The 19970-nt window shown below is 61.5% G+C and overlaps 6 protein-coding genes across 10 annotated transcripts; 4 read left to right on the top strand and 2 right to left on the bottom strand.

Annotated features, from left to right (window-relative positions):
- Positions 1–958: 958 nt before the first annotated feature.
- On the top strand, positions 959–6749 carry TERF2 (telomeric repeat binding factor 2). Of its 4 annotated transcripts, none has more exons than XM_082289868.1 (10): positions 959–1154; positions 1240–1335; positions 1867–1997; positions 2204–2290; positions 2788–2934; positions 3139–3632; positions 4112–4498; positions 4980–5065; positions 5323–5375; positions 5840–6749. In XM_082289868.1, the coding sequence occupies exons 1-10, from the start codon at positions 962–964 to the stop codon at positions 5996–5998; spliced, it is 1833 nt and encodes a 610-aa protein (XP_082145994.1). In that variant the 5' UTR covers positions 959–961; the 3' UTR covers positions 5999–6749. The 4 variants fall into 4 exon arrangements, with proteins under 4 accessions (XP_082145994.1, XP_082145993.1, XP_082145995.1 ...); XM_082289867.1 differs by having other exon boundaries at positions 1819–1997; positions 2791–2934; XM_082289869.1 differs by having other exon boundaries at positions 1819–1997; positions 4268–4498.
- A 303-nt stretch (positions 6750–7052) lies between these two features.
- TMED6 (transmembrane p24 trafficking protein 6) lies at positions 7053–9382 on the top strand. 2 transcript variants are annotated; one of them, XM_082290001.1, is made up of 5 exons: positions 7053–7158; positions 7250–7621; positions 8346–8472; positions 8633–8784; positions 8941–9382. In XM_082290001.1, exons 2-5 carry the CDS (start codon positions 7427–7429, stop codon positions 9163–9165), a joined length of 699 nt encoding a protein of 232 aa, XP_082146127.1. In that variant the 5' UTR covers positions 7053–7158; positions 7250–7426; the 3' UTR covers positions 9166–9382. The 2 variants fall into 2 exon arrangements, with proteins under 2 accessions (XP_082146127.1, XP_082146128.1); XM_082290002.1 differs by having other exon boundaries at positions 7141–7621.
- A 270-nt stretch (positions 9383–9652) lies between these two features.
- NIP7 (nucleolar pre-rRNA processing protein NIP7) lies at positions 9653–11005 on the bottom strand. The gene is made up of 5 exons (XM_082290275.1): positions 10899–11005; positions 10493–10579; positions 10272–10410; positions 10060–10200; positions 9653–9982 (listed from the first exon to the last, which is right to left on the bottom strand). The coding sequence occupies exons 1-5, from the start codon at positions 10952–10954 to the stop codon at positions 9863–9865; spliced, it is 543 nt and encodes a 180-aa protein (XP_082146401.1). The 5' UTR covers positions 10955–11005; the 3' UTR covers positions 9653–9862.
- Positions 11006–11070: 65 nt separating this feature from the next.
- On the top strand, positions 11071–14085 carry COG8 (component of oligomeric golgi complex 8; the record flags this gene model as incomplete). Its single annotated transcript, XM_082289838.1, has 5 exons — positions 11071–11384; positions 11557–11764; positions 11918–12736; positions 13423–13591; positions 13709–14085. The coding sequence occupies 5 exons, from the start codon at positions 11071–11073 to the stop codon at positions 13933–13935; spliced, it is 1737 nt and encodes a 578-aa protein (XP_082145964.1). The 3' UTR covers positions 13936–14085.
- A 7-nt stretch (positions 14086–14092) lies between these two features.
- PDF (peptide deformylase, mitochondrial) lies at positions 14093–15125 on the top strand. Its single transcript, XM_082289840.1, has 2 exons — positions 14093–14659; positions 14946–15125. The coding sequence occupies exons 1-2, from the start codon at positions 14095–14097 to the stop codon at positions 15101–15103; spliced, it is 723 nt and encodes a 240-aa protein (XP_082145966.1). The 5' UTR covers positions 14093–14094; the 3' UTR covers positions 15104–15125.
- Positions 15126–15707: 582 nt separating this feature from the next.
- Positions 15708–19536, bottom strand: VPS4A (vacuolar protein sorting 4 homolog A). Its single transcript, XM_082289839.1, has 11 exons — positions 19407–19536; positions 18971–19082; positions 18751–18898; positions 18574–18635; positions 18199–18318; positions 17930–18086; positions 17117–17265; positions 16932–17013; positions 16636–16855; positions 16388–16528; positions 15708–16114 (listed from the first exon to the last, which is right to left on the bottom strand). Exons 1-11 carry the CDS (start codon positions 19425–19427, stop codon positions 16013–16015), a joined length of 1314 nt encoding a protein of 437 aa, XP_082145965.1. The 5' UTR covers positions 19428–19536; the 3' UTR covers positions 15708–16012.
- Positions 19537–19970: the final 434 nt, after the last annotated feature.

Raw genomic sequence — 19970 nt, 5'->3', positions numbered from 1 at the left:
CTCGCATCCTTCCGAGCACCCTCCATGACATTCCAAGCGCGGCTGTGCCGTGTCCCGCTCCCACCCTGCTCCCCAGGGCAGTCTCCCCGCGCCAAGTGATGCTTCTGCCTTGCACAGATTATTTTTATCTTCGTTTGCCAATAAAAATCCCTCCCAGTTTTTCTGTTTTCCATCTGACACACGGATTTTTCCCATGTGTGTTTCCTCCTCCCCTGGCCTGGGGCAGAGGGAAGGGAGGATCCCGGATCACCTCATGCCAGAGGAATTTTCACGTGCTTTTCCACCTCAGGTGAGAGAGCCTCCAGGACAGTGTTAGGGATGTTCCCCGGGCCGAGGAGACACGTGTCCAAGCAGGACACCCCAGAGTGGCAGAGAACCACCCCATGATCCCGAGGATCTGCTTGCCAGTGCCTTCGCCTCCGGGCACCAGCTCTGCTTGGGAATTAGTCAGCAGGATCACTGGGCAGGCAGGACTTCTAATTCATTACCCCAACTCTGAGTGACTGTGGGACAATCTATGCCCAAAATCCTGCCCGGGGGACCTGCTTTGCTGCTCGTGGTGAGGGGGATCGGCAGGTGGCTGAGGTACAGAGAACAGGACTGTGGGGGTTGTTTGGGAGGCCAGAATAAAGGCAAACCCCCGCCAGCTTTGGGTGATACGAGTTTAACACAGGTGAGACACTCGCTCGGGGGTCTCAGCGCTTACAGGTGGGCGTTTTCCTGCTGTCGGTGCCATGGGATGGGCGGCGCCCGTTCCCGAGCCCGCGGGGACTCGGCTGTGCCCCCGCCGGCACCGACGCTTCCCCGGCCCGTCCGCCAGAGGGCGACCGGTCCTTCCCGGCGGGGTCGGCGCGGTGCACGCCGGGAGTTGTAGGCGAGGCTCCCTCTTGGTAAGGCCGCGCCGAGGGGCTCGGGGCGCTGTGTTGGTGTCGTCACTTCCGGCGCGCTGGATCTCGGCGGGATGGCGACGCGGCGGGCGGCGCGGCAAGAGCGGGACCCGGACCCGGACCCCGACCCCGACTGGGCCGGGATGGCAGCGCTCCCTGAGAAGACCGTGAACGGCTGGGTCCTGCAGTTCTACTTCCATCGGGCCATCGAGGCCTATCGCTCCGGGCGCAACCGTGACTTCCGCCAGTTCCGCGACATTATGCAGGGTGCGCGCGGCCGGGCCGGGCAACGGCGGGGCCCCGAGGTGTCCGGACCGCGCTGCACCGCCCTGACGAGCCGTTTGTCCCACAGCGCTGCTGGTGCGGCCCCTGGACAGGGAGCCGGAGATGGCCCAGATGCTCCGGATAATGCAGCTGCTGTCGCGGGTCGAGGAGGGTGAGAATCTCGGTAGGTGCCCGGCCCGTTCTGCGAGCTTTCGGGAGCTCCGGTGCTGCTTGCAGCCGCTCCCTGCTCCCCCCGTCCTGTGTGCGTGTCCCTGCAGCTCCCGGAGCTTTGTCCCCGCACAGAGCAGGGCTCAGGGCGGAGGCTGCCGGGCTGTGCGGGTCTCCCTGCGGGTGAGGGGTGGCTGTTCGTATCTGTCTCACTGGGGGGCCAAGAGCAGCATCCGTGGTGTGCCGGGGCTGGCCTGCTGGACAAACACATCAGCCTGGTGACTCCTGCTTAGCCTCGGAGCTGCCAAAGTGCTCCCGTGGGTCAGGGCTGGGCACCTGGGAAGTTCTCGAGTGCTGCTCCCAGAACTTCCCATGGCTGTTGGGGGGCAGGAATTGCAGTTCAGATACTTAGCAGTGCCTCAGCAGCTGTGGAATTTGTGGTGAACCTGTGTGGGTGGATGGCTGCCACCTGTGCAGGTAAATAACCAGCTCTCCGTAGGGAAGCGCCGTGACCCCCCCCCCAAAGTATGGATGCCAATTCTTATAGATTGCACCTTCGAAAAGGAGTCAGAGCTGACCCCACTTGAGTCGGCCATGCTTGTCCTGGACTTCATCCGTGAGGAGTTCTCTGTGGCGGACAAGACGATGGATGCTGTGCAGAAAATGGTGAAGGAAGCTGTAAGAGCTTTTTCTTTCTCAGTAAATATATTGTGCAGCCTTTGCCTTGGAAAGGTCTCGTGTGGGTGATGGTGGGAGCTGCCTCATGTGCATGTGATTCCCTCATTATCTGCAAACTCCTACCTGCGGTGATGTAGGAGTTGGTCTGTGTGAAAGTTGGCACTGAGCTGTTCCCTGCTTCAAACTGTCCCTGTTTTCCTCTGCAGGCTGTTATTGTTTGCATCAGAAACAAGGAGTTTGATAAAGCTTCTGATATCGTCAAGAAGCACATGGGGAAGGAGCCCAAAAACCAAGTGAGTCCGTGCTGGAATGAAGTGGGGGCTTGTGTGTCCTGGGGGGTGTTGGGGTGAGGAGGCCAGAATGGAAACAGTCTTTCTGGAGTGCTGGTCCCTCAGTGTTGCATGTTTGGATTGTCACCTTGGAGCCCCCTCTGTCACACACCTTCATGGGCCTTCCAGGCATCACCATTTATCCCTTGATGAGCCTCCAGCTCACCTTCAGAGCAGGTTCTGGGGACAGCAGGAGTTCCCATTCCTGTGTCTGCAGGCAGTAGGATGCTTGAGCACTGAAGGCAAGGAGAATTCCTGAAATAAGGTGGTTCTGCTGCTCCTTGGTTGCCCTCCTGTTCCTCTGGCCTTTTCCCAGTCTCATCTCAGTGCAAACTGGTTGTGCCTGGAGAATGCCAAACAGGAAAGGCCCAGTCCTTGCCCACATCCTTGTTGTGGTTGTCACTGATTCCCTTGTCCCTGCCCAGAGTGTTCTTACCTGATCCTATGAATCCCTCTTCTAGAAGAAGAGGAACGAGTGGCTGGCTGTCATCCGGGAGAAGAATCCCTCTCATCCAAAGATCAAAAACTTCTCCTACGAGGACTTCCAGCAGAGCATCTTTGAGTTCCTGAAAGGCTACGTGGACGACTCGGAGCCAGCACTGCTGACGGTGCGTGTCCACCTCGCTGCTCCGGGGATCAGGCGCCTGATTAACAGCAGGTTAAACCTGGAACACTAAATTTGGTCCATTCCTAAGAGGTTTATATGGCCAAACATGTTTTTCGATCTGTGAAATGCTTTTGGGAGGGATAAAATGGAATGGGAGCGCAAGGAATCATCTCTGTAACGGTGCTGTGCTTTTTCTCTCTCCAAGTTACTGAAAAAGACTTTGAATTCAGAACACACTGACAAAGCAAAACCCTCACTGGAGACTCCCGAGTTTACAGATGGGCTGAATGACCAGGCAGCAGCTCCAGAGGCCTCCGGAAGGGCAGAAGGTCCAGCCAGAGCTCCAGAGGCCTCTGGAAAGGCAGAAGGTCCAGCCAGAGCTCCAGAGGTCTCAGGAAGGGTGAAGGACCCAGCCAGAGCTCCAGAGCCTGCAGGAGCAGCAGAAGACGTGGAGGGAGCTGCTAGCCCTGCAGATAGGGCAGCTGGTCCCACAGCAGCTCCAGAGATTATGGAAGAAGCCAGTGACCCTGCAGCAACTCTGGAACCTATGGAAATAGTTATTGACCCAGCAGCAACTCCTGAACATTTAACAGCAGCATCTGATCTCCTGAACGGTATTCCAGAGCCTATGGAAATAGCTAAAGAACCAGCAGCAGCAACACCAGAACTCCCAGGAGTGTCCAACAGGGAATCACAAAGGTGGGCAGAGGAATCTGGCTCTAGACTGTGGATGCAGTGTGGCCGCAAGTTCTCTTCCATGGGGTAATTCCTTGTGTCCAGGCAGCTCCTAATTCCCCAAATGCCTGCCCCAGCCAGCCCAAAGGTGTTGGTGCAGGACTCTGGATCCTGGGAAAGCTGTTGAGGTGGTTTGGCTCAGTTGCTGAGACAAGAAGTGCTGTTGTGACCAGGCAGGGGGGCAGTGGCTGCTCTCGTGGAGCAGCGTTGGGAATAGCAGGAAGCAGTGGAGCATGAACGTGTGTTCTCCATACCGGCTTCCTGGGGCACTGCACCGTTTAGGAGGGAGCACTGGAGGGTTGGGAATGCCCTCGTCCATAGATCTGCACTGTTGTAGGGCCAGGAGCTGGGGGTGCCAGTGGAGGGAAAGGCTGGATTTCGGGGCAGCACAGAGCTCCCTTGGTGGTCTCTCTACAACCCGCTTGGTTGTGTTTATTTTATAGGCAGCCCCCCGGAGCTGTAACCTCGTGTGGGATTTCTGTTCTGAGAGAAGCTTTCAAGATCCTGTCGAACTCCGGGGACTCGGACACACTTTTCACCAAACTGGATGAAACAGACTTGCCTTCCCCCAAGCAACTGTCTCCTTCTGTATCCCACAGAACCAAGAGACGCAGAGAAGCGGAGAATCAAGATTCTGAGACCTCACACCCTCCTGAAATACCCCAAAACATCAAAAACTTGTTCAGCATAAGCAATCTGATCGTGGAGTTGGACGGCTCGTCCAGCAAGTCGAGTGAGAGCCCCGACTCTTCCCAGGAGCACGTGGTCTCTTCTGCTTCCAAACCTGCTCAGAAATTGCCTGATGAGCCCTTATCTGCCCAGAGTGACAAGTATGGAGCCCCTCTCGTGTGGTATTGTCTGCTCTGCCCCCAGTCTTGTCTTGCTGCTGTTGGTAGCCTGAGCACCAAACCCTTGCCCTGTGTCCCAAGATGAGTGTTGACCTTGCCTGCCAGCCCACGTGGAAGTGGGCACAGAAAGCCTCTCTTGTCCATACATTTGGCTTTAAAATTAATTATGGTTTAATGGAGAGGAGAAAATGATCCAGGTCCTGCTGGTAGCGAGGTGCTGCAGCTGGTCCTGGCAGGTGATTCCAGTACAGGTAACACATGTTTTTCCACACTTCTCCCACCTTCAGCATCACTGGCCAGAGGCTGTAGGAGCATCCTGTGGAACAGGTTAAACTCTTGCTTCCCACATCTTGAGAAGTACAGTGTCCAGAGGCTGGCTCTGCTTGCTTGGTGGCCCTGCACCTCCTCCCCAAAAAACTTTCTTCTGAGCCAGTAGCCAAACTAAACCCTCACCTAATTTCAGGTCCTTCCAAGGAAAGTGGAACAGCTCCTGTGGCACGGAGGAGAAGGACAGTTGGAGTGATGAGGATGAGCTCTTTGCAAATGCAGGTATGGAGAGTCCCCGGCAGGGATTACCTGTGCTAATCCTGGCATGGGGGTCACTCACAGGGGTCTTGCTGCTGTCTGGGTGACTGAATTTTGAAACCAGAAATCCTGTGGAAAGGCTGGGATAAAAGAATTGGGGTGTATTGCCTGTCACAGGGTGTTCTGACTGCGCAGCTCAGCAGTTCAGCCCAAGGCAGCCTCTTAAGGAGGTCTGTACTTCCCAAATGATGGAAAATGTAACCTTCTCCCTTATTTTCCAGCATCACTTGAGAAAAACAACAGCGTCACCAGGAACTTCAGCTCCAAGAAACAGGTATGTGGAGCCTTAGGTGCTTCCAGCAGGGCCTGCAGTGGGGCAGTGTCCGTATCATCTCCGTGGTTAAACAGGCTGGAGCTGTGCCTGTCCTGCCTGCAGGACACTGGGAATGTGCCTCAGCTCCCTTTGCCTCAATGGCTCAGAGCCAGGTTTGCCAAACTGCCCTCATGCTGGAGAGGTTCAGTGTCTTGTTCCAGGTGAGGGACACGTATCTGGCAGCTGTTACCCAGGAACCGCTCCCACGTTGGTGCCACCAGGAACTCTCCTCCTGACCCATAGGAAGGCAGCTACTGCACCACATATGCAATGCTGGAGTGGTGTGTGTGCAGCTGCCAGGACCTGTCTGCCTTCCCTGCCGTTCCTGGCACGGGTGATGAGGGAAGGAACACGCCAGGAAGGAGTTGGCAGCAGGTTCTCTGCCATGCAGCTCTTCCCTGAAGCTGCTTCCTTGCTCTTTGCAGAAATGGACCATACAAGAGAGCGAGTGGATCAAGGAAGGGGTGAAGAAGTATGGAGAAGGGAGGTGGAAAGCCATTTGCCTGAAGTACCCCTTCCAGAACCGCACATCGGTGATGATCAAGGATCGCTGGCGGACCATGAAGAAACTGGGAATGCTGTGAAGCTGGGACCTTCCATGCAAAACCCTCCTTGTTTTATTTTTTGGAAGCTGGACCAGAGCGCCATCTGTGCCAGTGTGGGAAGCCCCTCTGATGCCAAAACCATGACTGACAGGAACCCAGGAGCCTTGTGCTCCAGCTGTATTTGCAAAGATCAATGTGCTGCAGGGGGCAGGGGCTGTGCAGCCTCTCAACATGCACTTAGAACCACCTGGATTGAGATTTCCTTGTCCACTTGACCACTGCAGCCTCTGGAATGAGTCCCAGCTGTTTGCTCTGCTCAGATGTGATCAGCAGGATGATCTCATAGGTGACTATTTTTTTTGTTTTGGTTGTCTGTTCTCTGAATCATTTGTTTCATCTGTTTGCCATCACTCTCTTGTGGAAGAGAGGCAGCACTTGAGTCCCAGAGCTTCTGCAGGGAAAAGAGCCAGGCAACAGGATCTACTTGGAATTTCCCCCCCCCCCCCCCCCATTTATTTCTGCTTTATAAATGACTAATCGATGAGGGGAAATTCCTCCCTTTCAGCTCTGAGTCTTTACAAATGAAAATTATTTTGCATTTCGGTACTTGGAACTGCTTGTTGTTTCCATGTGAAAAGTTCCAGTTCTGCCTGACTTTGGTCATGTTTTCCTTGCACTTTTCCTGGTAATATCCTTGCTGTGTATGAGCTCCAAGGGTGCCATGTGTTCCTGCCTTCAAGTGCCAAAGCTGGAACAGTCATTTGTAAAATAAAATTCCTTTCTTGTTTAATATCAAGACTTGTAAAAGTGTGAATTTCTACCTCGTGAGTGGAAATGCTCCAGGCATGTGGGGCTCTCCCTTCTCCTCTGGGGGTGTTGGGTCAGGAGCAGCACTGCCCTCATGGTGTGACATGCTGGTGTAAATGAGAAGCAGGAGTTTCTGGATTAGATTCCTGTGGAAAAAGGTCGGGGGGGGGATACAGGGGCACTTTCTAAACTTAGTTTCTAAGTTTCTCTTGGCTGTCTTCCAGCAAAGCCAGGGCTGGGAGAAGTCTTGTCTGGGAACAGCTGCTTCCCCCTCTGTCCTTCAGCTGCAGGTGCTACACTGAGTGTCCCCTGTCCCCTGGCTGTGGTCATGCATTTCCCTCCCCTTCTGTAAATCCCTTCCCTGGAGAGCCCGGGGCAGCAGGAGTACCCAGGTAAGAGATGTGGGCCACTAATGGCCAGTGGGAGGCAATGCCAGTTGGTGGTGCCCCACTGGAAGGAGCTGTGTCCTGTTCTCCATGCCAGGCTCTTGCCGTGGCAGCACAGGGTGCCAGAGCTCCAGCTCCAGGATCACCTTGAGCCGTGGCTGCTGTGCTGGCACAGCCCCAGCGCTGCGGAGCAGTTAATGATTACCCCTCCCTGCGCCTCGTCCCGCGCTGCCCTGCGTGGGGAGCGAGTGCCCGAGCCCAGGGAAGCAGGAGGATGCTGCTGCTGCTGCTCCTGGCACTGCTGGGCCCCGCTGGCTGCCCCAGGACAGAGCCCCTGAGCGGCTCCAGCCAGGAGCCGCTGTTCCGCGGCGCCGATCGCTACGACTTCGCCATCGTCATCCCTGCCGGCACCGTGGAGTGTTTCTGGCAGTTCTCGCACCAGGGCGGCAACTTCTTCTTCAGCTACGAGGTGAGCGCTGGGGACGTGGCCTGGGAAGCCGCTGACACAGCCAGGGAATGGCTGTGCTGGATCCATCCATGCTGGTCCTGTGGTGCACTTCATCTCAGGGACTGTGCCTTTTTTAAAGCAGTTATTATGGAATGGTTTGGGTTGGAGGGATCTTAAAGATCATTTCCTTCCACCCCCTGCCATGGGCAGGGACACCTTCCACTGTCCTAGACTGCTCCAACCCCTGTCCAACCTGGCCTTCGACACTTCCAGGAATGGGGCAGCCACAGCTCCTCTGGGCACCCTGTGCCAGGGCCTCAGCACCCTCACAGGGAACAATTTCTTCCTGATATAACCAACCTCATCCATATCCATCATCAATCCCATGCATTTTTTAAAACTGCCTCGTTTAAACCCATGAAGTGGTGCTTGGAGCTCCAGCACTCTTGGAAGCTCTGCCCTTCACTGCCTGCCCAGAGGCTGGGGCACAGTCAAAGGTCCTGGCACAGCATGTTCCTGAGCTCTGTCCCCTTCCCACAGGGAAACTCCAGCCCCTTCAGCTGCTGTTTACACTGGGCTGGCTGAAGGAGAGCCAGGGTATGGCTGTGCCTGGTAGTGGCAGCTTCCCCCCGGCTCTGTGCTTGGCAGAGCAGGCCCACAGGAACACGTTCTCAGGGCTTGGCACAGCTCCATCCCTGACACACCAGTGACCCACAAATTCCCCTCGGATGTTCCCTGCCTCCAGGTCCAGCGGGCGACGGGGATTGGCAACAGCAGGAACATCCTGGTCACAGCAAATGATCCCAATGGCTTCCAGCTTGGAGCGTCCCAGGATGTGCGAGGACAGATCAACTTCCTCACCAAGGACACAGGTCCCCCCGGCCCCTGCAGCAGCTCTGAGCCTGCCCAGCCAGGGCTTCCCAGAGCGCTGATTGCTCCTGGGTGGGGAGGATGAGGGTTGAGCACTGGGGATGTGTCTGCCTGGTGCCCTTCCACCCAGGGACCAACAACCCCCGTCCCTTCCCTCTGCAGGTTTCTACCAGCTCTGCCTGGACAACCAGCAAAACCACTTCGGCCTCATGCAGGTGTATCTCAACTTTGGTGTGTACTACGAGGACTTCAACATGGAACACAAGCAGCCAGCAGAGAGGAAGGAGCTGAATGACACCCTGGAGGCGATCGGGGTGAGGGTCAGGGAGGCCAGAGGGTGCCCCAGCACAGCAGGGACAGGCAGGTCCTGCCCAGGACACTGAGCAGGGCGTTTGCTCAGGCTGAGCTGCAGCTGAATTCAGCACTGAGCCCCACGGGCAGCTCTGAGTGCAGCTCTGCCTCTCCTGCAGGTGAGCATCCAGAGGCTGCAGATCCACACCTTCCACATGTGGCGCTTCTACAACTTTGCCCGGATGCGGAAAGGGGCCGACTCCTTCCTCCTGGAGTCCAACTACAACTACGTCAACTGGTGGTCGATGGCCCAGAGCTGTGTCATTGTCCTCTCCGGGGTGCTGCAGCTCTACTTCCTCAAGAGCCTTTTCCACGCGCAAACCTCGGGCAGCCAGAAGTGCTAGAACAGGGCAGGGACCCCCCTGCAGAGCCAGGGGCCCTGGCTGCCACTCTGTCCCACCACAGTGGGAGGAAAGGCTGGATTCTGCTTCCAGGAGGAAGTTGGAGAGATCCCCCTGCTCCTGCCTCATCTCTAGCCTTGACATCAACCTGAGAGAAGTCAAAGGCCACACTGTCACCTGAGCGCTGTGTCGGTTTGTCACATCCCTACCCATTTTTAGTGTCTTAATGGGCCTTTTCTACCAGACTCCCAATAAAGGAACCCGTGGCAGAGTCCAGGGAGCGACTGCTCCCTGCTGCTGCCATCCAGCCTCTGTGAGCCTAGAAGCTGCTGGCCTCTTCCTCCCTCTCTCCCTTCCTGAAGCTCATCCTCAGACTCTGAGGCTCCCCCTGACCTCATCAATCCCCCCAAGCACACCCCAGTGTGTCACATTCCCCACAGGAGGGGTGAGGACTGGTTCCCCTTGGGCCCCCACACCAGACAAGAGGCACTGAAAAAAGGAACAGGCTTTATATGACAGGGCTGGGGCCAGGGCCCCTCTTCCTGTGCTGGCAGCAGCCCCCAAGGGCTCTGTGCTAGCAGCTCCCCCCATCTCCATCCCACTCTGGGTGGGCTTCCCACAGCCGCAGTGCAGGACAAGGTCCGTTCCACCCCGGAACACTCACAGGGCCTGAGGGTCCCTTGGGCTCCCCGAGGGTCCCTTATGTCAGTGTGTCCTCGTTCCGCACGTACTCCCCGACGTCGGCTTGGTGGAACACCACGATGGCCAAGGGGTCGACCTTCCGGCACTCCTGTGTGGACTTGGCGGCCACCCCAAAGCCCTGGGGGATGAAGAGGAGGTCAGGGAGGTCGCCCACCTCATACCCCCGCGCAGCCCTGGCCGGGGCCGGGCACTCACCAGCGGGACGTCGGCCATGGAATACACCACGACGCCCTGGTACTGCGCCGTGCTCTCCGTGATGCGGCCCAGCCCCGACTTCAGCACGTGGTTGCCGTAGAGGAAGGACTGCTCCGAGCCCGGCTTCACCCACACCTTGTACTGCAAGAGAGGGGCAGAGCTGTGAGGGGCCGGGGGCCAGGGCCGGGGCTGGCTCGGGGGCTGTGACCCACCTTGGCATAGGGTGCGAGGAAGTCCAGGGCCGTGACGCTGAGCCGGAACTTCTGGGACTTGGTGAACTTCCCAAAGCAGGTGCCCGGGGCCACCAGGCTCTCCCGGGGGACGCTGGCCGCCAGCTTCAGCAGCTTCTCACTGCGGGCAGGGCAGTGCTGGGCGGCGGCCGGGCCCGCACCCCGCGGGGCTGACCCGGTCCCCGCCCCGCCCGGCCCCTCACCTCAGGTAGTAGACGCGGTCCCGGTGCAGGCGGAAGCAGTAGGTGCCATCGGGCCGGTCCACCAGCAGCTGGATGTTCTCCCCGATGCTGCGGGGATGGACCCCGTGAGCCCGGCCCGGCCCCGGTCCCTGCTGCCGCGGCTCCTCTGCTCCGGTTCCCCCGGGCCCAGCCCTCCCGGTCCCCCTCCGTGCCGGCGCCCGCCCGATCCCCGGTGTCCATCATCCCCTCGGTCTCCCCGTTCCCCGGGGTCCAGCCGGTTCAGCCCACCCGGTGCCCATCTTTTCTCCATGCCCGGTCCCGCCCGATCCCCGGTACCCATCCCTCCCGGTCCCCGTCCTGTCCCCGTGCCCGGTCCCCGGCATCTCGCCGGCCCCCCCTCCCGATCCCCCATGTCCCGGCCCCTCACTATTTCCCGAGCTTCTCGAACACCGCCCGCGTCTCCGCCTCCGTGAGCGGCCGCATCGCCCGCGCCGCACACGCGGGGCCGCCGGGCCGGAAGTGACCGGACCGGAACCGGCGGTAGCGGAAGTGACGGACCCGGAACCGGCGGGTCCGGAGGTGACGCGGCGGTCCCGGCGATGGCGGCGGCGGCGGAGGAGGCGCGGCTGCTGGCCTGGCTGCGCGGCCCGGCGGCGCCCGGCGGCGCCGAGCTCGCCGCTTATGTGTCGGAGCTGGCGGCGCTGGGGCTGGCGGAGCTGGGCCGGGAGCCGGCGCGGTTGGCAGCGGAGCGGGCGCGGGTCGGGGCCGAGACGCGCCGCCTCGCCTTCGAGCACTACCGCGCCTTTATCCGCTCCGCCGAGTGCACCGGCCGTGCCGGCCGCGGCTTCGGCGGCATCGAGAGCCGCCTCGGCAGCCTGCTGGAGCGGCTGCCCGCGCTGCAGAACGCCTGCCGGTGCGGGACGGGCCCCGGGCACTGGGAGCGGCGGGCGGGGCGCGGCTGGAAACGGGGCCGGGAAGGGCCGGGGATGGAGTGAGGCTGGGGCACGGCCGGTGTGGGTGGGAGGGTCCCGGCATCCACCCGCTGCAGGGAGGACTCTCCTGCTGATCCCATGCCGCCGCCGCAGGACCTTCATGCGCGATGCCGAGGCCATCGCCTGCAGCCGGCGCATGAACAGCCTGACCCTGAACCGGCACACGGAGATCCTGGAGATCCTGGAGATCCCACAGCTCATGGACACCTGCGTCCGTAATGGCTACTATGAGGAGGCGCTGGAGCTCACGGCCTACGTGCGCAGGCTGGAGAGGAAGCACAGCAGCATCCCCGTTATCCAGGTGAGCCCTGCGCTGTCCCTCACCCCTTACCGAGATGAACCCCGCGTTGTCCCAGCCCCGTGATTCAGGAGACCTCTGTGCTGACCCAACGCCCTGATCCATGTGGACCCCACACTGCCCCGTGCCTGGCCCTGACCAAAGGCTTTCCCACAGGGCATCGTGGAGGAGGTGCGCCAGTCCGCCCAGCTGATGCTGAACCAGCTCATCCAGCAGCTCCGCACCAACATCCCGCTGCCCGCCTGCCTGCGCGTCATCGGCTTCCTGCGCCGCATGGACGTGCTCACCGAGGCCGAGCTGCGCGTCAAGTTCCTGCAGGCGCGGGACGCCTGGCTGCGCTCCATCCAGGCCTCCATCCCCGACCACGACCCCTACGTGCACATCACCAAGACCATCGAGGCCTGCCGGGTGCACCTGTTCGACATCATCACCCAGTACCGCGCCATCTTCTCAGACGAGGAGCCGCTGGTGCCGGCCGAGGGCGCAGCGCCCGGCGAGGGGGCCATCTTCCACGGCTGGGTGCTGCAGAAGGTCTCCGAGTTCCTGCGGACGCTGCAGCGCGACCTGGACCGCGGGGTGGGCGGCCGGCTGGACTCGCTGCTGGGGCAGTGCATGTACTTCGGGCTGTCCTTCAGCAGGGTGGGCGTGGATTTCCGTGGGCAGCTGGCCCCCCTCTTCCAGCGCGTGGCCGCCGATGCCTTTAGGAAGGCGGTGGACGAGGCAGTGGAGAAATTCCGGGAGGAGATGAATTCTTATACGCTGATCTCAGCGCCAGCCGTGCTGGGGGGTGGTGCAGGAGTGCCGGTGCCCACGGCCCAGCCGGGGACGCTGCAGCCCCCCATGGTGCTGCTGGACTTCCCACCCCTTGCCTGCTTCCTCAATGGGCTCCTCGTTGCCTTCAATGACCTGCGGCTCTGCTGCCCCATCGCCCTGGCACAGGACGTCACTGCCTGCCTGGACAGTGCCCTTGCTGAGGTGAGTCCAGGGGATGGAGCTGGGACTTGTCCTGGGAGAACATGGGGCGGGTTTGTTCTGAGTGGGTTGGGAAAGCCTCTGAGATCATCCAGTCCAACCGTTCCCCCAGTGCTGCCAGAGACACCACTGACCATGTCCTCAAGTGCCACATCCACCCAGCTGTTAAATCTCTCCAGGGCTGGGGATTCCACTGAGCAGCCTGCTCCAGGGCTGGACAGCTCTTTCCATGAAGAAATTTTCCTAATATCCAACTTAAACTTCCCTTGGCACAACTTGAGGCTGTTTCCTCTTGTCCTGTCCCTGTTCCCTGGGAGCAGAGCCCGACCCCACCCTGGCTGCACCCTTCTGTCAGGGAGTAGTGGAGAGCAAGAAGGTCCCCCCTGAGCCTCCTTTTCTCTAGGCTGAGCCCACCCCCAGCTCCTCCTTGTGCTTCAGCTCCTTCTCCAGCTCCATTCCCTTCCCTGGACATGCTCCAGCCCCACAATGTCTATCTCAGAGTGGCCCAGAACTGACCCCAGGATTCCAGGTGTGGCCTCACCAATGCCCAGCACAGGAAGATGGGCAGTGCCCTGGGCCTGTGGCCACAGTGTTGTTGGTACAAGCCAAGTGCCATTGGCTTCTTTGCCCACCTGGGCATGTGGTTGTCATCAGGTGACACCTTTGCCTCTCTCTCTCTCTCTCCCCAGGTGACCAAAACCATCCTGGCCTTCCACCGTGCTGAGGAGGCTGCTTTCAGCGGGCGGGAGCAGGAGCTCTTTACCCAATTTTGCACAGTTTTCCTGGAGGACCTGCTGCCCTACCTGAACCGCTGCCTCCAGGTGCTCTTCCCTCCAGCACAGATTGCACAGGCACTGGGTGAGATCTCAGGGTTTGGTTTTCATTGCGGGGGGAGGACACTTGTGGCTTCCCCCTGGCATTTAGTGGGCCGTGTCCTGCTCTTGCTCCCCTGACCCCTCTCTCCCCATCCCCAAGGTGTCCCCCCCACGCAACTGCAGCGTTTCGGCCGCCTGGGCCGCATCGACGTGGCCGCGCTCCGGGAGCCGCTGGCTTTCCTCCTTCCGCCGGCACCGGGCGAGGAGGAGCCGTCCCCGGAGACCGCCCCGGACACGGAAGAGGAACGCGCGGCCGTGCCCACCGAGCCCCTGGAGAGTCCCTCCGGGGACGCCGCGCTGCCGGGTGACTCGGTGGGCACGGGGTAGCCGGGCTGCGGCGTGGCCGGGCCGTGTCCCCCCGCAGGAGCGACCCGTGCGGCGCCGCCCCCGCCCCGGTCCGCCCGCCCCGGGCCCCCGCCCGTTCCCTGCCCCCCGGGGCCGCCAGGCGGCGCTGTTCCGGCGCGGTGCGCGCGCACGCGGGGCGCCATGGCGGCGGCGCTGGGGCGGGCGGCGGCGCTGGGACGGGCCCGCCCGGGGCCCCCGGTGCTCCCGGCCCGCCCGGTGCTCCCGGCCCGCGGCTGCGGACACGCGGCGGGCTGGGACCGGCGGGAGCGCTCGTACTGGCGGGCGCTGCGGCGGCGGGTGCTGGGCCCGCCCGTGCCGCCGTTCGCCGAGCCGGTGCAGGTGGGAGCCCCGGTGCTGCGCGGCGCCGCCGCCGCCGTGTCCCCGGAGCAGCTGGGCGGCCCCGAGCTGCGGCGGCTGGCGGCGGCACTGGCGGCCGGGCTGCGGGGCCGGCCGTGCCTGGGGCTGAGCGCTCCGCAGCTCGGGGTGCCCCTGAGGGTCTTCGCCGCAGAGCTGCCGCCCGCCCGCTGCGCCCGGTACCCGCCGGCGCTGCGCCAGGCGCACCGCATCGAGCCCTTCCCGCTCCGCGTTCTCGTCAACCCCGCGCTCCGCGTCCTCGACACCCGCCTCGTCACCGCCCCCGAGGGCTGCGCCAGCATCCACGGCTTCTCCGCCTACGTCCCGCGGCACTGGGCCGTCCATGTCTCCGGTACGGACCGACCCGCCCTGGCCCGGGTGGGACCGCGCACCTGCCCCACCTAAACACGGTCGCCTTCTCTTACGCGGGTCCCCCATTCTCTCCCGGGTCTCCCCACTCTCACACGGGTCCCTTAATTCGCTGATGGGTTCCCTGTTCCCATATGGATCCCACCACTCTCTCACAAATCCCACCACACACAGGTCCCCTATTCTCTCACAGATCCTCCCACTCTCATCCGGGTACCCCTTTTTTTCCCCTTAATTCTCCCCCCAACCCACCGCTACCCCGGCCACAGGCGTGGACGAGCTCGGGGAGCCAGTGAGCTGGGAGGCGTTGGGCTGGGCCGCCCGGATCATCCAGCACGAGATGGATCACCTGGACGGGATCCTCTACATCGACCGCATGGACACCCGCACCTTCACCAATGTGGGCTGGATGGAGCTGCTGGACTGACCCCACTGCCCACACGCGGCTGCCCTGACCCTGGTGAAAGAACCAGTGCAGCTCTGGGGGCTCCCACTCAGCTTTATTGCAGCCAATACAGACCTGTGGCCTCAGCGTGGCTCCAGCCCTTCCTGCCCACTGTGCGCACAGGGAGGCAGCCGGGGGTCCGGCCCACACTCCCCTGGGCACCCGGAATTGCTTTGCGGGTCTAGGAACAACCTGCTGCCAAGGCTGTGCAGGGGAGGGGCAAAGGGGGGTATCCTCCCATCTGGGGCTTGTTTGGGGCTCATGGTCAGAGCGTGGGCAGCAGCTGGGCACAGCACAGGGAGGCACCGGGATGGGGCTGGGGTGCAGCAAGGCTGAGGGGAACCCAGCAACTGCACAGGGGGACATGGGGTGTGGACTGGTGGGTGTCATCAGCTGCTGGCTGCTTCATCCAAGTAGCCCCTGCTGTAGGCACAAATCCCTGTCTGGGATGGGGGGAGCACGAGGAACCCTCACCCACTTGGGACAGGCAGAGGCCTTGGCCCTGGGTCATTGCATTTCGGGGGGTGGGGGGCTGGGCAGAGCCCCCTGATGTGGGCACAGCCTTGGGGAGTGGCCAGGCATTGCCTGAAGCTCTCAGATTGTTTTTATTTTCATATAAACAAGACAGAACCCAAAGCAGCATTAATTTAAAAAATAAAAAAAGAGCAGGAAGAAGAGTGGGGTGCAGCTGGGGGGGGGGACCCGGCCGCCCAGGCCATGCTCAGACCCACCCCCCCGTAGTGTGAGCCCCCCGGGCCGTGTCCCCACGCCTGCCGGGTGCTGCAGTGCAATGGGGCAGGAGTGAGCAAACATGAGTCGGTTTGGCACGGCCGGGGAGGGAGGCACAGTGGGGCCTGCAGCTGCCCCAACCCCACACCCCCCATGCCCCCCTCAACCTTCCTGTCCAAAGTCCTCCGTGAATTTCTTCACTTTGAGGAGATCCTCGGCGTTGACAGTGGGGCGGGTGGTGGCCAGCGAGCGCAGCATGTCTGACTGTAACACAGGCGGGTGGGCACGTGGCTCAGACCGGGTAGGGCGTGGGATAGGGACCCCCACGGCAGTGGGGCACCTCTGCCCCCATGGCAGCAGCATTGACTGCAGGTGGGTGTTGCCTGGCAGACCCAAGGCCCTTTCCTATCACCCACCCATCCTTTGGGGGGGGCTCAGGACTCCAGGGGGGTAGACTGGGGGGTTGTGTCCACCCCCTGGAGCCACAGAGAACAAAGAGTGAAGCGGCCAGGCTGAAGCTGTGGAGGGGACACTCACCATGCAGACAATGGGCTCCATCAGCTTGTCACTGGGCACCTCCATCCAGGTCATCTCGGTGGCCCCAGGGTCACCAGGCGAGCATGGCGTCAGGAGATCATCCACCAGGACGCCAGGGATAGTGCGGGAGGGGCCACGGACCTGCACAGAGCCAGTGGCACATGGCACAGAGCTCGGGATGGGGGGACAGCAGCCACAGTGCCCACCCCTTCCCAGGACCACCCCAGGCTGTGGCAGCCCCCACTCACCTTCTTGAAGTGCGTGGCCGACTGCACCTTGCGCACAGGCTGCATCAGGGCGTCCCGCACGATGATGCTGATGTCGGCCCCCGAGTAGCCATCGGTCTTGCGGGCGAGCTCCTGGATGTCGGCATCCGTCAGGGAGTGCGGGGTGTTCCCCAGGTGCAGCCGGAACATCTGTGCCCGCGCCGCCTCCTCGGGCAAGGCGATGTAGATCCTCTTCTCAAACCTGGCAGCACGAGGGGTGAGCCCCAATTCCAGCCCTGCCGGGGGGGCTGGCACAAGGGGCTGCATGTGGGGCTCACCTTCTCCTGATGGCCGAGTCCAGCACCCAGGGGATGTTGGTGGCACCCAGCACCAGGATCCCATCACTGCTGTTTCCCACACCTGCAAGCAGATGGCTCAGAGCAATCTCCAGGGGCTCTCTGAATCGCCAGGTTCCGCCTGCCTCATCCTGCTCCCACCCATCCCTGGACGGGCCCCCACCCACCTTGCATCTGCACCAGGAACTCGGTCTTGATGCGCCGGGCTGCCTCGCTCTCGTTCTCATTGCGGGAGCCACACAGTGAGTCCACCTCATCGATGAAGATGATGGAGGGCTTGTGCTGCCTTGCCAGCTCAAACAGGTTCTTCACCAGTCTGGGGACAAAGCAGGGGATGGGGTCCCCTCTCAGAGACCCTCCTCAGCACCCCCATGGCAGCCCCATGTGCCTCCCATCCAAGGAACCCCACACTGGCAGCAAGGGAAGTGCCAGACCAGGGGCTGTGGGGCCCCTCAAGGGGATGTGCTCTCTCCTGGGACCCTGCTGGGGATTAAAATAAGTCTAATTATAGGGTATCAGAAATTAATAGTGTAGAGTTAAGTTTAATTATGACTTGCTCACAGCTTTGCAGGAGTAGGCCCTGCTCAAAGTTTGCTGTAAGTGAGCTGTAAATGAACTCTGAGCGTGGACAGATGGGAAACCTTTCAGTAAGAGCTGCAACTCTGAAAGGTCACAAAGCTGCCCCAAGCTGGAGCATGAGAGCAGTTAATTGAGACAAGGAAACAGAATCCAGTTACGTGTTAGAAGACCCCAGCTTAAAATTGCTGTTGGACTGAGAGGTCTGTAAAGCTGGAGAGGCACAGGCTGCAAGTGAAAAGAGGCCCAGGGTTTGCTTTGCTCAGAGTCCCACTCTGAAGGCACCAGCTCCCAGCTCTTCTTTGACAGCCCCATTACTGGGGTTCACTGATGCTGGTGGCTCCTGCCCCAGCCTGGCCGGCTGCGAGCCAGGCTCTGGCCATGTCTCCCTACTGCCAACTTACTTCTCACTCTCCCCCAGCCACTTCGACATCAGGTCGGAGGATGACACAGAGAAGAAGGTGGAGTTGTTGGCCTCAGTGGCCACAGCCTTGGCAAGGTAGGACTTCCCAGTGCCAGGCGGCCCGAAGAGCAGGATCCCGCGCCAAGGCGTGCGCTTCCCTGCGGCAGAGACCGGGGTCAGGCCTGCCCATCCCTGCACCCAGATCCGTGCTGGGATCACCCAGGGAGGGGTCACCTCCTGCACAGCCCCTTCCCACTACCATGGCCTCACCTGTGAACAGGTGTGGGAACTTGATGGGCAGAATCACGGCCTCCTTCAGGGCTTCCTTGGCTCCCTCCAGCCCGGCCACATCACTCCACCTCACGTTGGGCTTCTCCATCATGATGGCACCTGTGAAGGTGTGACTCTGCTCACATGGCCCCACAAAGATGGGCACAGAGAGCAGTGAGAGCCAGAGTCCCTACCCACACGCCCAGTCCTGCCTCCCCTCAGCACAGCAGCTGTTTGGGATGACCAAGCCACAGGAATGCACCCCTGGGCCCCAGTCCCACAGCCTGTCCCCCTCCCCACAGCTGCCCCGTGACTGGGCTGTCAGTGAATCCCTCCTCAACCCCAAAGGGTCGGACCCACCACAGCCCCTCTCACCCATCAGCTGCTCCTGCAGCTTCTTCTTCTCGGGGTTCTCACCCTCGCTGTCACTGTCACTCCTGGGGACAGAGAATAGGGTTCAGGAGCAGGACCAGCACTGGTGTAGCAAGGGGGGGTCCTGCCAGCTCCGCGGCCAGACAAGGGGATCCCTCACCCCCCTCGTCCCCCACGCACCCCTTGTTGTCATTCTGTGCCTCTCTGACGGGCCTCTTGCCGTGCCTGTCCTTGCTCCGCAGGTACTCCTTCAGCTTCTCCGCCCGGTCCAGGTACTGCATGCACTTGGCTCGGATGCTCTCCTTGGCCTTGTCGCTGTGAGCCTCATCTGCAGGGACCCGCAGGAGTCACCCGGAGCCCCCCGATCCCCGAGCCCCCCGAGCCCCCCGGCCGGTCTCACATTTGATGGCGTGCAGGAAGTACTCCACGGCGTGCTGGTACAGCCGCAGTGCCTCCTCGTAGTTCTTAGCCTTGTCCTCCTCAGTGGCTTTGGTGACCAGGTCAATGGCTTTCTGCGAGGAGGGGAGCGCCGTGAGTACCGGGCACCGGCGGAGCCCCTCCCAGCGCCAGCGGCCGGGCCGGGCCCGCTCGCACCGGGGCTCTTCCGCTTCGCCCACCTCCCTTCCCACCGCGCCGGCACCGGGGCTTAGCAGGGCTCGGCGACCTCAGCGGGGCTCTGCACCGGGACCGGGTGAGGCCTTTCCCCGGCTGGCACGGCGCCGGGGCCCGGTGAGGCCTGTCCGCCGGGCCGTGCCCAGGCCCCGCGGGAAGGAAGGGCGGTGTCGGCACGGCCGGAGCCCCAGCCCCGTCTTCCTCCCGGTGCCCGCGGTCGATACCTGCAGGGTGGACGTTGTCATCGCATCGCCCGGTGCGGCCGCTCCGGCGGCCCCGGGACGACGGCGGCAGCGGCGGCGGCGGCAGCGGCACCGACTGCGGCTGCGCAAGGCCCCGCGCCCCCTGCCGGCGCCGCCGGAACCCCGCCCGGTGCGCGCGGCCGGCCCCGCCCATAAAGGGGCGTGTCCGGATAGAGCCGCGCCCATCGAGTGACGTTGTTGTTGTGGGGCGTGGCCTCAAACGGACACGCCCATCGATCGACGTCATATTGTTGGGCGTGGTTTGGTTCAGCCCCGCCCGTTGAGGCCCCGCCCCGCGGGTCCCGAGTGCGCGCGGACACCCCCAAAAACACGTGCGTGGGGTGTGGGGAGGTGTGTGGGTGTGTTCATGTGTGTCTGTGCGTGTACATGTGTGTGGGTGTGTTCATGTGTGTCTGTACATGTGTGGGGGTGTGTTCATGTGTGTCTGTACATGTATGTGGGTGTGTCTGTGTCTGTACGTGTGTCTGTGTGCGTTCGTGTGTGTCTGTCTGTAAATGTGTCTGTGTGCGTTCATGTATGTGTGTG

Source organism: Coloeus monedula, assembly GCF_965178545.1.
Source record: "Coloeus monedula genome assembly, chromosome: 13".
Taxonomy (NCBI): domain Eukaryota; kingdom Metazoa; phylum Chordata; class Aves; order Passeriformes; family Corvidae; genus Coloeus; species Coloeus monedula.
This window is presented reverse-complemented; position numbering and strand designations above follow the sequence as displayed.

What these genes read in the sequence shown, in the direction of transcription:
- TERF2 (XM_082289866.1), top strand. Translation starts at nt 962, where the DNA reads ATGGCGACGCGGCGGGCGGCGCGGCAAGAGCGGGACCCGGACCCGGAC. An exon ending in TTATCTGCCCAGAGTGACAA is followed by an intron (nt 4,499 to 4,979) that starts GTATGGAGCCCC and finishes ACCTAATTTCAG; the next exon opens with GTCCTTCCAAGGAAAGTGGA. An exon ending in ACTTCAGCTCCAAGAAACAG is followed by an intron (nt 5,376 to 5,839) that starts GTATGTGGAGCC and finishes TGCTCTTTGCAG; the next exon opens with AAATGGACCATACAAGAGAG.
- TMED6 (XM_082290001.1), top strand. Translation starts at nt 7,427, where the DNA reads ATGCTGCTGCTGCTGCTCCTGGCACTGCTGGGCCCCGCTGGCTGCCCC. An exon ending in CTTCCTCACCAAGGACACAG is followed by an intron (nt 8,473 to 8,632) that starts GTCCCCCCGGCC and finishes TTCCCTCTGCAG; the next exon opens with GTTTCTACCAGCTCTGCCTG. An exon ending in ACACCCTGGAGGCGATCGGG is followed by an intron (nt 8,785 to 8,940) that starts GTGAGGGTCAGG and finishes CCTCTCCTGCAG; the next exon opens with GTGAGCATCCAGAGGCTGCA.
- NIP7 (XM_082290275.1), bottom strand. Translation starts at nt 10,954, where the DNA reads ATGCGGCCGCTCACGGAGGCGGAGACGCGGGCGGTGTTCGAGAAGCTC. An exon ending in TTCGAGAAGCTCGGGAAATA is followed by an intron (nt 10,580 to 10,898) that starts GTGAGGGGCCGG and finishes CCATCCCCGCAG; the next exon opens with CATCGGGGAGAACATCCAGC. An exon ending in GACCGCGTCTACTACCTGAG is followed by an intron (nt 10,411 to 10,492) that starts GTGAGGGGCCGG and finishes CCCTGCCCGCAG; the next exon opens with TGAGAAGCTGCTGAAGCTGG.
- PDF (XM_082289840.1), top strand. Translation starts at nt 14,095, where the DNA reads ATGGCGGCGGCGCTGGGGCGGGCGGCGGCGCTGGGACGGGCCCGCCCG. An exon ending in CTGGGCCGTCCATGTCTCCG is followed by an intron (nt 14,660 to 14,945) that starts GTACGGACCGAC and finishes CCCCGGCCACAG; the next exon opens with GCGTGGACGAGCTCGGGGAG.
- VPS4A (XM_082289839.1), bottom strand. Translation starts at nt 19,427, where the DNA reads ATGACAACGTCCACCCTGCAG. An exon ending in GCACAGAATGACAACAAGGG is followed by an intron (nt 18,636 to 18,750) that starts GTGCGTGGGGGA and finishes CTCTGTCCCCAG; the next exon opens with GAGTGACAGTGACAGCGAGG. An exon ending in GTTCCTGGTGCAGATGCAAG is followed by an intron (nt 17,014 to 17,116) that starts GTGGGTGGGGGC and finishes ATCTGCTTGCAG; the next exon opens with GTGTGGGAAACAGCAGTGAT.